Source organism: Hyla sarda, chromosome 4, assembly GCF_029499605.1.
Source record: "Hyla sarda isolate aHylSar1 chromosome 4, aHylSar1.hap1, whole genome shotgun sequence".
Taxonomy (NCBI): Eukaryota; Metazoa; Chordata; class Amphibia; order Anura; family Hylidae; genus Hyla; species Hyla sarda.
Window position 1 is genome coordinate 391,355,866 of NC_079192.1, and position 13,357 is coordinate 391,369,222.

Here is a 13,357-nt window from a genome sequence, read left to right on the forward strand (position 1 = left end):
GCAAAGAGTCTTCATGCAGGTCATTACTTTGTATAATAGAAAAAACAACAGTAAACAGCAAATAAATAAATAAATATATATATATATATATATATATATATATATGAAATCTGCAGAACATTGATACAATAGTTGTGAAGACCGTTCTCAAGATTCATATAAAAAATTATCTTACAAAATTTAGACTATAAATTGTTATTGCAAAATATCTCCCTTAAATAATATTCTGCTTCAGATACTTTGATTAGTCAATATTATCTATTTTTGAGCAGGAATTGGTTAAGAGGCTAATCATTTCCATCAAAATTTTTTTTATTATAACAACAACTCAAACTTGGTTTCAGAAGTATAAAATAATATATTTTCACTTTTATAATAGATTTGGTACCTGAATAAAACAGCATGATATACTACTAAGATAAAAGGACTTACATTGTTTGGAATATTCAGTGAATCCCCCTCAGATGAGGCTTCTTGATATATATCCTTTAACTGAGGATAATTTATAGGCTGCACAATACTGAAATCTTGTGGCTCTGGGGCTGGGGGTAAATGAGTTTGGTAACTCTGCCCCTGGGATCCTGGAGGAACCATCCTGACCTCCATGTATTTTAAGGTCCCGTCTGTGTTCAGGTACAGAGCTGGCTGATACTGATCTGTGTAGGCTTTGGATTGGGATCCTCCAGGAAGACAACAACTACTGCTGTAGTCATAGCTGTCCTTCCTCAGACATCTCACCAATAGTATCATGAAGGTAACAAGTGACACTAAGCTGATGGCCACCAGGGAAATGATTAAATACAGAGTCATATCTGAAGGGGGTTTGGAATTTGTCAGGAAATCACCAGATTTTGGTCTTTCCACCACAACCTCATCTGCTATACTGACAAGTACAGTCACTGTGGTGGATAATGGAGGATTCCCCTGATCACTGATAGAGATGACAAGTTGTTGCTCCATGTTCTCGGTTTCCTGTAATCCTCGTACAGTTCTCACCTCTCCTGTGTGTTTAGACACTTGAAATGATGAATAATTGATGGGGTCAATGAGAGTAAAGACCAACCAGGCATTGTGACCAGAGTCCAGATCCACTGCCGACAGTTTGGTCACCAAATATCCAGCACTTGTAGACTTTGGGATCCTCTCTTGGACAATGAGGTCCTCAGAGTGTTCTGGATACAGCAGAGTGGGGGGATGGTCATTTGTATCCAGAATGAAGATAAAGACAGGAACAGTGGAAGATAACTGTGGAGATCCTGAGTCTTCTACCTTTATAGTGATCTGTAAAACCTGGATCTGCTCATAGTCAAAGGAACGCTGAGCATATATATTCCCATCATTAGAATGAATGTAAACAAAGGAGGATACAGAGGAGCCGTCAATCTGACTCTCTACTATGGAGTAAACCAGATCAGAATTAACCCCCTCATCTAGGTCAGTAGCAGATACTGTACATAGAAGAGTCCCCGGGTCACTGTTCTCCTTAATGAAAGTATTATAAGTAGACTGTGTGAACACTGGAGCATTATCATTGATATCTGACACCCTGAGGGTGATGCTTGTTTTACTGTATAGAGGAGGAGACCCTAAATCTGAGGCTGTCACCTCTATAGTGTATTGGGGGGTTTCCTCTCTATCCAGATTGCCATCTGTGACCAATGCATAGCGATTTTTCATCTGAGTAATTTTAAAAGGCACATTTGGTGACAACTCCAGTTTTATTTCTCCATGTTTCCCAGAATCCTCATCTTTTACATTAATAAATCCTATAATATCCCCAAACGGTGCATTTTCTGGTATATCATTATCTACTGATGTATATGTAATTATGGGGGCATTGTCGTTCACATCTTGTATTTCCACATGAACCATGCAATTTCCCTGTAATTTAGGAAATCCTTTGTCTTCTGCTTTAATAGATAATTCATAAAAGCTTTGCTCTTCAAAATCTACCAATCCATTAATATAAATTTCCCCATTTTGTTCATTTAAGGAAAATATTCCTTTAGTAGACTTAGATGTGCGGCCATCAAATGAAAACTGAATTTCCCCATTTGCTCCGTCATCCTGATCTGTTGCGTTCAGTGTTAATATCACAGTTTTCAAAGGCAGATTCTCCCTAATACTGATCTTATATACTGACTGATTGAAGACTGGAGGATTATCATTAATATCTAATACAACTATTGTTATTCTGCAGGTCCCTGATCTGGCTGGTTCTCCTCCATCTATAGCTGTGAGAATCAGGTTATGTTCTTCCTTTATTTCTCTATCTAAAACCTTTTCTAGTATCAGCTGAGGGATGAGCGTTCCATCCTTTAGTTTTGTTACAGACAATGAGAAATAAGGATTTGTATTCAATGTATACTGACTGACACCATTCACACCAACATCTAAATCCTCAGCAATCTCTAATTCATACGGAGCGCCAGGACTTGCAAATAATTCTGTGATCTCTATGACATGATTTTGAGATGAGAATGTGGGGGAATTATCATTAATATCCAGAATCTCTATTTCTAGAGTAAAAAGCTCCACAGGATTCTCAGCCACAACCTCTAACTGCAGTAAACAGCGGGGACTAGATCCACACAGGCTCTCCCTATCAATCCTCTCCTTCACAACCAACCCTCCATTCCCCTGATTTACACTGAAATATTTTTGGTATTTCTCAGATCTCAGATGTATCCTGCGCTGAGAGATCTCTGCACGTTTTATCCCCAGATCCTGAGCTACATTTCCTACCAATGTCCCCGGCTCAGACTCCTCAACAATAGAATAACGCAGCTGCCCAGAGACCCAGCCCCAGCTACAAAGGAGAAAGGAGCAGACTACTTGCCATTTCCAGCACTGACAAAAGCCTCTGATGTCCATATCTTAGGTGATTGTCTTGATATTTGATGTCATGTAGATCCAGTGTAATCCAATATACATGAGGGTCATGCATTCACAGTTCTACCCCAGGAAAAATCTGTAAATCCAAGGAGAAATAACATCCACAGGACTCTCATCGGAGCAGCAGCTCTTCTTTGTGTGAGAGAAACGATGGGAGGGTGAATCACTGAGCCAGGGGGAGGAGAGCGCACAGCTGACATGAGCACATTCTATAGTATTACTGAAATAAAGGACAAGTCTACCCTCTACTGGACAATAGTGAGAATGTTGCAAAAAAGTAAAAAAATGAGAATAGTAATATTAGATGATTAGACCTGCATTCTAACATTGTGTTCCAAAATTCTTAAAATGAAAAGAAAATCATATAACTACAATCTGTATGAGCCATGCGGTCTTTTCTGCTGATAATGTTTCTATGTCTCTTCAAATTATATTAGAGAAGAAATTATATGAACTCAATTCATTGTTTGTATGCACTTACAAAAAACAAAAACAAATACAGTATAAATATACAAAACATTACGAAATATAGATAGATTGAACTCTATAAAGTATTGTCAATGGATCAATAAACACTTTAAAATGCCTTAACGTACTTTTAAATTGTAAAGAATTGAAAAACAATTTTAAATCAATTGTTCTCAATAATATAACAACCATCTCAGTCACATGATTTCTTAGCTATCATGTCACCAGTCTAATAAACAGTCAATATATTTGATTAAAAACATCTTATAATAAGTATATAATATGATGTTAAAGGGGATGTGTTACGACTTTTTTCAAAATCACTTTACACCAGATTCTGACTAATATAATGTTTCTAATCTGGAGACACACTGTTTGCAATACAGTGTGAGCTGTGCCCTTCATATATGATAAACAGTGTATTCTGTAATAAGCCATTGTAATTCTGCCTATCAATACAATGAGACAATGTTTCCCGACCAGGATGCCTTCAGCTGTTGCAAAACTACAACTCCCAGCATGCCCAAACTGCCAAAGGCTGTTCAGGTATGCTGGGAGTTGTAGTTCTGACACAGCTGGAGGCATCCTGGTTGGGAAACACTGAAATAAGATGATTACTGAGAAGTGATTTCCATAAAGAGGAAGTGTCAGCCTTGTAATAGACTTGGCTGCAACAGTGAAAACTGCAATATTTGACTAGAAAAGTGATTAGGAAAAAAAAAAAAAATTTACATAAAAACTTAAACAGTAGATCCTTTTCTAATGATAAATACCCTTTAAGAATTATTACTACCACCATCGCTTCCTTTTTTTCTCATTAACACATATTAGGTACTGAAATATCCAGTAGGTATGCAGCTGCTACTTTGTAGCACAATAAGTAATAAGTATAGCCATAAGTAACAAAAATCATCCACAAAAAAATAAGTCTTTGGTAAGCAAAATCAAAAGCAATAATTTCAAATCAAAATAAAATTTAAATCAAAAGATTTTCTATGTTGCCCCATGGAAACTTGATACATCTGATTCCTTATAAGCAGTTCTTTATGCCATTATGTGCTCTTTATCAATAGAATTACCTAAGATATTTCTATAGTAGGGGTTCTTTTTGTATGGTATGAGGAGACCATATGGTGGCTGAATGACACAGCGTGGAAGTGTTGACAGCCTGAGAAGACCATATAGTGGCTGAATGGCACAGCGTGGAGGTGTTGGCAGCATGAGGAGACCATATAGTGGCTGAATGACACAGCGTGGAAGTGTTGGCAGCCTGAGGAGACCATATAGTGGCTAAATGACACAGTGTGGAGGTGGCGGCAGCATGAGGAGAACATATAGGGGGACATTTATCAATGTTTGCTTATGTATTCCTTTTTTTAGTAATTTTTTTCTTACAATTTTTTTGTTTATGTGCGACTTATTTATCAACTGGTTTCAGCCTGTTGATAAATTTCTTTCACATAAGCAATTTTTTTTTTTTGCTATGGTAGTGGCTTTTTCTGCTCCATGTCTGAGCTGGAGAGAATTTAGTAAGTTTTTTCATGCCATGTGACTTTTTTTGCGACTTTCGCAGTTGATAAATCTCTGACCACTGCAAGTCAAAAATCACTTTTTGCTTTGGTAAGCAAAATTTATTTTTTTGCTTAGGACACTGCACAATCAAAAAGTCACAGAAAAAAGAGGATAGGCGCAGCTTTTTTGAGACAATTTTAAGCAAAAAAATCTACTAAATGCTTTGATAAATGTCCCCCCATAGTGGCTGAATGACACAGCCTAAAGTTGGCGGCAGCATGAGGAGAACATATAGTGGCTGAATGACACAGACTGGAGGTAGCGGAAGCATAAGAAGACCATATAGTGGCTAAATGACACAGCGTGAAGGTATCGGCAGCATGAAGAGAACATATAGTGGCTAAATGACACAGCCTGGAGTTGGCGGAAGTATGAGGAGAACATATAGTGGCTGAATGACAGCCTGGAGTTGACGGCAGCATGAGGAGAACATATAGTGGCTGAATGACACAGCGTGGAGGTGGCGGCAGCATGAGAAGACCATCTAGTGGCTGAATGACACAGCGTGGAGGTGGCGGCAGCATGAGAAGACCATGTAGGGTCTAAATGACACAGCCTAGAGTTGGAGGAAGCATGTGGAGAACATATAGTGCCTCAATGACAGCCTGGAGTTGGCGGCAGCATAAGGAGAACATATAGTGACTGAATGACAGCTTGGAGTTGGCGGCAGCATGAGGAGACCATATAGTGGCTGAATGACACAGCGTGGAGGTGGCGGCAGCATGAGAACATATAGTGGCTGAATGACACAGCCTGGAGTTGGCGGCAGCATAAAGTGGCTAAATGACACAGCCTGGAGTTGGCAGCAGCATGAGGAGAACATATAGTGGCTGAATGACACAGCCTGGAGTTGGCAGCAGCATGAGGAGACCATATAGTGGCTGAATGACACAGCATGGAGGTGGTGGCAGTATGAGGAGACCATATAGTGCCTGAATGGCACAGTGTGGAGGTGGCGGCAGCATGAGGAGACTATATAGTGGCTGAATGACACAGCGTGGATGTGGTGGCAGCATGAGGAGATCATATAGTGCCTGAAAAACACAGCCTGGAGGTGGCAGCAGCATGAGGAGAACATATGGTGGCAGTATGAAACAGCTTGGACCTGGCATCAGCATGAGGAGAACATATGGTTGCAGAATGAGACAGCCTGGAGCTGGCGTCAGCATGAGGAGAACATATGGTGGCAGAATGAGACAGCATGGAGCTGGCATCAGCACGAGGAGAACATATGGTGGCAGAATGAGACAGGCTGGAAGCAGCATCAGCACGAGGAGAATATATGGTGGCAGAATGAGACAGCCTGGAGGTGGCAGCAGCAGTGGATTTGTTCCTGTGTGGGGCCGCCCTTTTTAAGATGAGTAACACTTTCCCCTGTAAGGCCCTACTCTCGCCCTAATAATTCCCTTTTTGGCAAGTGTTACTCACCCTAAAAAGGGTGGCCCCACTGAGGAAACTCTCTCTATTTCCACCTAAAAGCCCTGGGAAATGGCAATGTGTGTAGGAGGAAATAGGGAGAGGTTCCTGTGTGGGACAGCTCTTTTTAGGGAGAGTAACACTTGCCAGGAAGGGAATTAATAATGCGAGAGTAGGGTCTTACAGGGGAAGTTTTTACCCCCAACGGTGACAATGTATACGTTGTTCCCTTCCACCTTTTAGAGGTCTTTGCATCACATCAATACTTGGTGGTGTAGGTAGCACATGGTGATTTTTGCACACCTTTCCTTTTGTTTGATTTCCCCCCCCAAATTTTTGGGTACATATATTTTATCCTAAGAATATTACTAAAAGTTAAGTTTTACGTGCATGCATATCCTCAATACTTACTTGTGATCTGATGCGGAGGAATGTCTGTAGCTGGGGAGCAGCGCCTTAAATATGTTTAGCACTTTCCATATTTGTGAAGTGTTGGTGTGGCACCATGGTCAATCTACTCTGATGCATCGGGCATTGGTGGGTAGAAATCCTGGCTTATCCATGCCTGATTCATCTTCACAAAGGTCGGGTTCTCCACATTTTTCGTGGACATACAAGTTCTCCTTTACTATGGCCCTCGCCGCACTAAACACCCGCTCTGATGGCACATTACGGGCAGGACAGCTTTTTCAGGGCAAACTCTGCTGGTTGTGGCCAGAAATCAAGTTTGGCTGCCTAGAAGTCCAGTGGATCTTCAAGGTGTGTTGGCAATGGCATGTCAAAGTATGCCACCACCTGCTGGCTCAGGTCCTTCTCCAGGTCTACCTGCTGTTGATGAATTGCTTCACTATGCGGGTAAAGAAAGCTACTCATCAGCTACTGTAGACTCAGGCTGCTGATGGAGCTGCTGATGGAGCTAGTAATGCTCCTGCCACCCCACCCCTCCCCAGCCATGGCAGTGGAAGGTGAGCACAGAGGACCCCCCGAGCCCGACCTGCGAGAGGATGGACGATGGAGCAGATAGGCATCGGCCAACTGACTACATAGGATGTCTCTGTAATAGGTCAGTTTGTCCTCACTTTCAGTGGGTGTAAAAAAGGCCCCCATTTTGTACCGGTAGAGAGGGTCCAATAAGGTGGAGAGCCAGAAGTCATCCCACTGCCGAATCGTGACAATTCGGTGGCCACTACGCAAGCAAGTGAGCATGCATCGTGCCATTTGTGCAAGTGACTCGGAGGGACTCCCTGCCTCCATCTCCACTGCATACTGCAGTGACATTAGTCATTTTACCAAAAAATCCACGTCGAAACGGAAAAAAAAATCATTGTGCGACAAAATTGAAGAAAAAATTTCATTTTGTATCTTTTGGGGGCTTCCGTTTCTACGCAGTGCATTTTTTTTGGTAAAAATGACACCTTATCTTTATTCTGTAGGTCCATATGGTTAAAATGACACCCTACTTATATAGTTTTGATTTTGTCGCACTTCTGAAAAAAATCATAACTACATGCATGAAAATGTATAAGTTTAAAATTGTCATCTTTTGACCCCTATAATTTTTTTATTTTTCCGCGTACAGGCTGGTAGGAGGGCTCATTTTTTGCATCGTGTTCTGAAGTTTTTATCGGTACCATGTTTGTATTGATCAGACTTTTTTATCGCTATTTATTCATTTTTTTATGATATAAAAAGTGACCAAAAATACGCTATTTTGGACTTTGGAATTTTTTTGCGCGTACACCATTGACCGTGCGCTTTAATTAATTATATATTTTTATAGATTGGACATTTACACACACGGCGATACCACATATGTTTATTTTTATTTAAACAGTTTTTTTTATGGGAAAAGGGGGGTGATTCAAACTTTTATTAGGGAAGGGGATTAAATGACCTTTGTTAACTTTGTTTTTTCACTTTTTTTTGCAGTGCTATAGCTCCCATAGGGGGCTATAGCACTGCACACACTGATCTCCTATGCTGATCCCTGCAGAGCCATAGCTCTGCATGGATCAGCGAGATCGGGGCTCGATAGCTCAAGCCTGTAGCTCAGGCTTGGAGCAATACACCCCGATCGGACACCGTGGAGACAGGTAAGGAGACCTCCGCCTGTGTCCCAGCTGATCGGAACATCGCGATTTTATCGCGATGTCCCGATCAGCCCGACTGAGCTGCCGGGAAGCGTTTAGTTTCACTTTCAGACGCGGCGGTCAACTTTGATCGCCGCGTCTGAAGGGTTAACAGTGAGTGGCACAACGATCGGTGCCGCACGCTGTTAGCCCAGGGTCCTGGCTATGATTAGCAGCTGCGACCGACCCAGTGTGATGCGGGGTCACGGCGTGAGCCCGTTTTAAACACCGGGAGCTGGGCTCAGGACGTACCGGTATGTCCTGAGTCCTTAAGGAGTTAGGATGTCTTGCAGATGGGGGGGACACTTCAGGAACAGCTTGACAACCAGACTAAACACGTGTGCAATGCAGGGCGCATGGCTCAACCTGCCTTGTCGCAGCTCAGACAGGATGTTCTTCCCCTTGTCATCACCTTGGTTCCCATTTTCAGTTTTTGTGGAGTAAGCCATGATTCGATTTCTTGATGAATGACTTTTAGCAGTTCCTCCCCTGTGTAACTCTGTTCGCCAAGGCAAACCATATGATGAACAGTATGAAACTGCCGTGCCCTGCACACATGGTATGCTGGAGGGGCACTGAGACTTATCTATGCAGTGGAGGCTGAGGACATGGTGGAGGATGAGGAGGCCAAGTCTCACACTGTCACAGGATCAACGGCCTAAGAGCATGGAGGCGGAAGCGTCCTGACCTGTCCAAGTTGCTGTTGTGGCTGTGCACTGCTCCACACGTTGGTGCTGCCGTGCACTTTGGTACACACCAACAGGTTCAAGGGCTCGCCCACCTTCCCTTCCACAAAATTGTGCAGGGCTGGTACTGCCTTCTTCACAAATAAATGATGGCTTGGGACTCTCCACCTTGGCTTGGCACAAGCCATTAGTTCTCTGAAAGGTGCAAAGTCCACCACTTGAAAACGGAGGGACTGGAGCACCAGCAACTTGGACAGGAGCACATTCAGCTTCTGCACCGTTGGATGAGTGAGCGCATACTGTTGTCTCTTGGACATGGTTTCGCCGATGGATTGCTGGCGGAATGACTCAAAGTAGGAGGAGCAGGAGCAGAAGCATCTGTAGCAACAGAAGATGGGTATGACACACAGCTCCTGTCAGGGACCGACCGGGGGACAGGGAGAGTGAGCCCTAAACTGACCATAAAACCGCTCTCCCTGCCTACTTGCCCACTCACCCTAAGCAGTATATACAAACCAAGGGACACAGTATTGGGAAGGTGTAATTACACAGTTATAGTGTTACACTAAATATTGTGTGCCGTCTAGTGACCCCAATTACCGGTGCAGGCCGTAAAATTTGAACTCCAAACTAATATTTCAAAAACCAAAGAGAGCACGACAGAGTCATTTAAAAAAAGAGTATGTGCCAAACATGCACAAATTTTTATTATTTCCGTAGAAGACAAGACAGTGTATAAATGAAAAACATGTATATGCGAGAAAGAGGAATACAACAATAGATGGTGATATCACCGGCTCTGCACAGGGAAAAATCAAGGTACATAAACAATGGAATATATCCCAATTCAGGTATGAAGGATATATGCGTATAAAAAGATGGCATAGGCACATCTACAATACATATATATAACTATTGCACATTAATGGATATTGCACATAACACCAGTAGCTCATATACAGAGCTTAACAGTGTAAACATTTAAAGAAAGTGCAATGTGCATATAACAACTGCCTATAAATGCAGCATAAAGGGATACAGACCTAATAGCAGCGTGTAAACAAAGTGCTGTCCGCTGGCAGAGACCGGGATAGCACCACTCCTAAACGGTGAGTCGAAAACTGGGCGCCGGTCCCTTCCTGAACAAAAGTGCTGGGGCCTAATAAAAACACACACTAATAAATAGTCGGTCACCAACCAGAAAACTAACAGGAACATACAACTCTATAATATATAAGTTCAGAGGGCACCGATCAGAGAGTAGTACAGAGGACACCATAGATCAGTGGACATGAACAGGGGGCTCAGTGGCCATGAACAGAGAACTCATAGATAAGTGATCATGAACAGAACTCCAAAGATCTGAATAAAGAACTAAATAAAAATAAAGTTCAAAACACCACACAGGAAAACGGATAAGTCAACAGACTTCAAAAACAGACAGGAATATAGCATAATTCTCTCAGAACGTCCAATAGACTCCAAGTCCATGGACCAGAAACAGGGATCTATAGCTAAATAGGAATTGTCGCAATCCCCAAGATACCCCCAGTAGAAATAGAAATAAAAGTAGTCGACGGGATTCAAGGTCCTGAACACAGAATTAAAAGGGAACTGACGTTTATTCACCCATGATGCAACGCATTTTACAGTACAACTGCTTCATCAGGCATACTCAGGTGTGTACGAACACACATTTTATAGAGCCCACAGATCAACTCTTAATAGGAGAATCTTAAAGGGGCCACAATCAACAAGATTTAAAAATACAACAAAATATTGATAAATAAATAATGATTCAATAATACACATGTATACTAATAAAAATGACATATATAAACCGATATGGATCAATAAAGACCAAAAAAATATTTTTTGAATAAATAAAAAAATTACTTAAATAATTATGCATAAATACGCAAAAATGCACAAAAGAAATCATTTTGAAGGTAAAAAGGTATAAAAATTACACTACTTTGCATTCTTGATCATAGTATACATGTGCATTATTGAATAATCAATATTTATTTATCAATATTTTGTTGTATTTTAAAATTTTGTGATTGTGGCCCCTTTAAGATTCTCCTATTAAGGGTTAATCTGTGGGCTCTATAAAATGTGTGTTCGTACTCACCTGAGTATGCCTGATGAAGCAGTTGTACTGTGAAACGCATTGCATCATGGGTGAATAAACATCAGTTCCCTTTTAATTCTGTGTTCAGCACCTTGAATCCCGTCGACTACCGGAGGTCACTTCTAACATTCCAATAGAAATAGGAATGTCTTGATGCTAGAACGCAATCTCCCAAAGTCCACCTTGGAGCATGGAGATATCTTGTACTAATTCTCAATTCCCCGGATTCCCCATGGACAGATAACAGGGATATCTAGATACACAGGATATAATATAGAACACTGTACACACTGAACACAAGACAGGAATATGGATGAGTCTAAGCAGACTCCACAGGATATAAATATAGGACACTGTTCACACTAGACACACAAACTGGCCACTCCACTCCACTATAGGAATAGCCATTAATAATAAATCCAAATAGACTGCTTACCAGCGGCTCACACTCCGCAGTGTGGTCAGGATGCTGGCCCAGCAGGAAAACAGAAATATAAAACATGAAACACTGACTAAAACCGGATGAGTCTGAAAAGACTCCAGAACAGGATTAACATACAGAGCATAGGTAACAAGCAAGAGTCAGACATAGTGCGAACAGACACATAACAGAAAGGATAATAAATCCTAAATCCGACTACACAAACATAGCTTAAAATCTACTAAGAGCATGCCAAAACATGGCTAAAACCTGAAACTACAAAATGCATGCTAAAACAGATATAGTAGATATAAAAGCTCAAACAAAGAGTCTTTCACCCAGCCTCCATTAGCAGCATGGCAGTAGCAAGTTAGCAGCAAGACATCAGGAGGTCAAGATCTCAATAACCAGCACAGAGGCTATGCTGGGCTGACTATAAATAGACACACCCGAAAGGCTATTGGCTAACAGAGGCCTGGGCTGAAAAGGCCAGTAACATTTAACCGTTCCCTGGCAAGGAAACATAAAACTGTTCACACACAAGCAATACAATAGCTATGTGTGAACACAGACCAATGCAGACATGACAGCTCCCTTCGGCAGAGATGGTGGAGCCTTGGCTGGCTGAAACAAGGAGCGGCGTGCCACTGGGTGATGCAGTAGGCTGGACCACCACATCGGAGACGTGGTTCTCCCAGGCCTCTTTATGGTGACGCTGCATGTGTTGACACAGGGCCGTGGTGCAAACATTAGGACCCTGGACATGCTTCACCTTCTTCTGACACATCTTGCATGTGGCTATGTTAACCTCCTCCGGATGCTTGATGAAAAACTTTCACACCACCGAGTAGCTGATTTTCCCACCAACAGTCCACACTGATTGACTGCTACTGCCACCGACTCCAGGAACCCCTGTTCCACTACCTTCCGGGAAGGTAGGCTGCCACAAAGCAGGTGGTCTACCCCAGGCACGCTTGGCTCCAGACTTTCCACTTCTGCCACCATGCTGACTGCCAAACATGCTACCACCTTGCTGGCTCAGCTGCTGCCTCACGGCAACCTGCAACTCTCTTCTCCTAATGATGATGAAGCCCCTTCTGCACCCGGCTCCCAAGTGTGATCGGCTTCATCATCATGGTGTTGTGTTTGCACGTCACTGATGTCCTCCTCAGGTTCCTCAACAGTGTCTGCTTCAGGAGCCTGAACACTCGCAACACCACCTCCCACGCCACTCTCTTCATCACTACTTGCCCGCCTAGCGGAGGAAGCAGCAGATGTCTCCTCCACTTCTTGGCTGGGCAGTAGCTGCTGACTGTCCTCTATTAGATCGTCCTCACTAAATAATGGAGCTGAACCCACAGCAGAAGATACTTCTGTAGGGGAGGGAACAGCATAGGACAGAGGCAATGGGATGACAGTGACTGCTCCCGGGCAATGCCAACTGAGGGTTGTGTCTGAGGAAACTTAATTCGAAAAAAACTAAAAGGGGACAGAAACCAGCGCATCCTGTGCCGTTACCTCATGGGGATAAGTGTAAAGAAAAGTGGGAGTAATACTGCTCACCTTGTGGTGTCGCGCTGCGAGCGTGACACCGTAGTAGGCTTTGTATAAAGTGATGATGATCCGCAGCAGCGTG

At 42.5% G+C, this 13,357-nt stretch overlaps 1 protein-coding gene across 35 annotated transcripts in view; it reads right to left on the minus strand.

The window, feature by feature from the left end:
• Nucleotides 1-13,357, minus strand: part of LOC130267390 (protocadherin gamma-C5-like) — a 571,493-nt gene that overhangs the window by 191,851 nt on the left and 366,285 nt on the right. Inside the window, exon 1 of one of the 35 annotated variants that reach the window (XM_056517101.1) lies at nt 433-2,960. The exons of the other annotated variants lie outside the window; for them this stretch is intronic. Coding sequence (XP_056373076.1) covers nt 433-2,874 — 2,442 coding nt within the window. The 5' untranslated portion in view covers nt 2,875-2,960. Of the gene's footprint in view, nt 1-432; nt 2,961-13,357 lie in introns of those variants that run through there. 35 annotated transcript variants of the gene reach the window in all.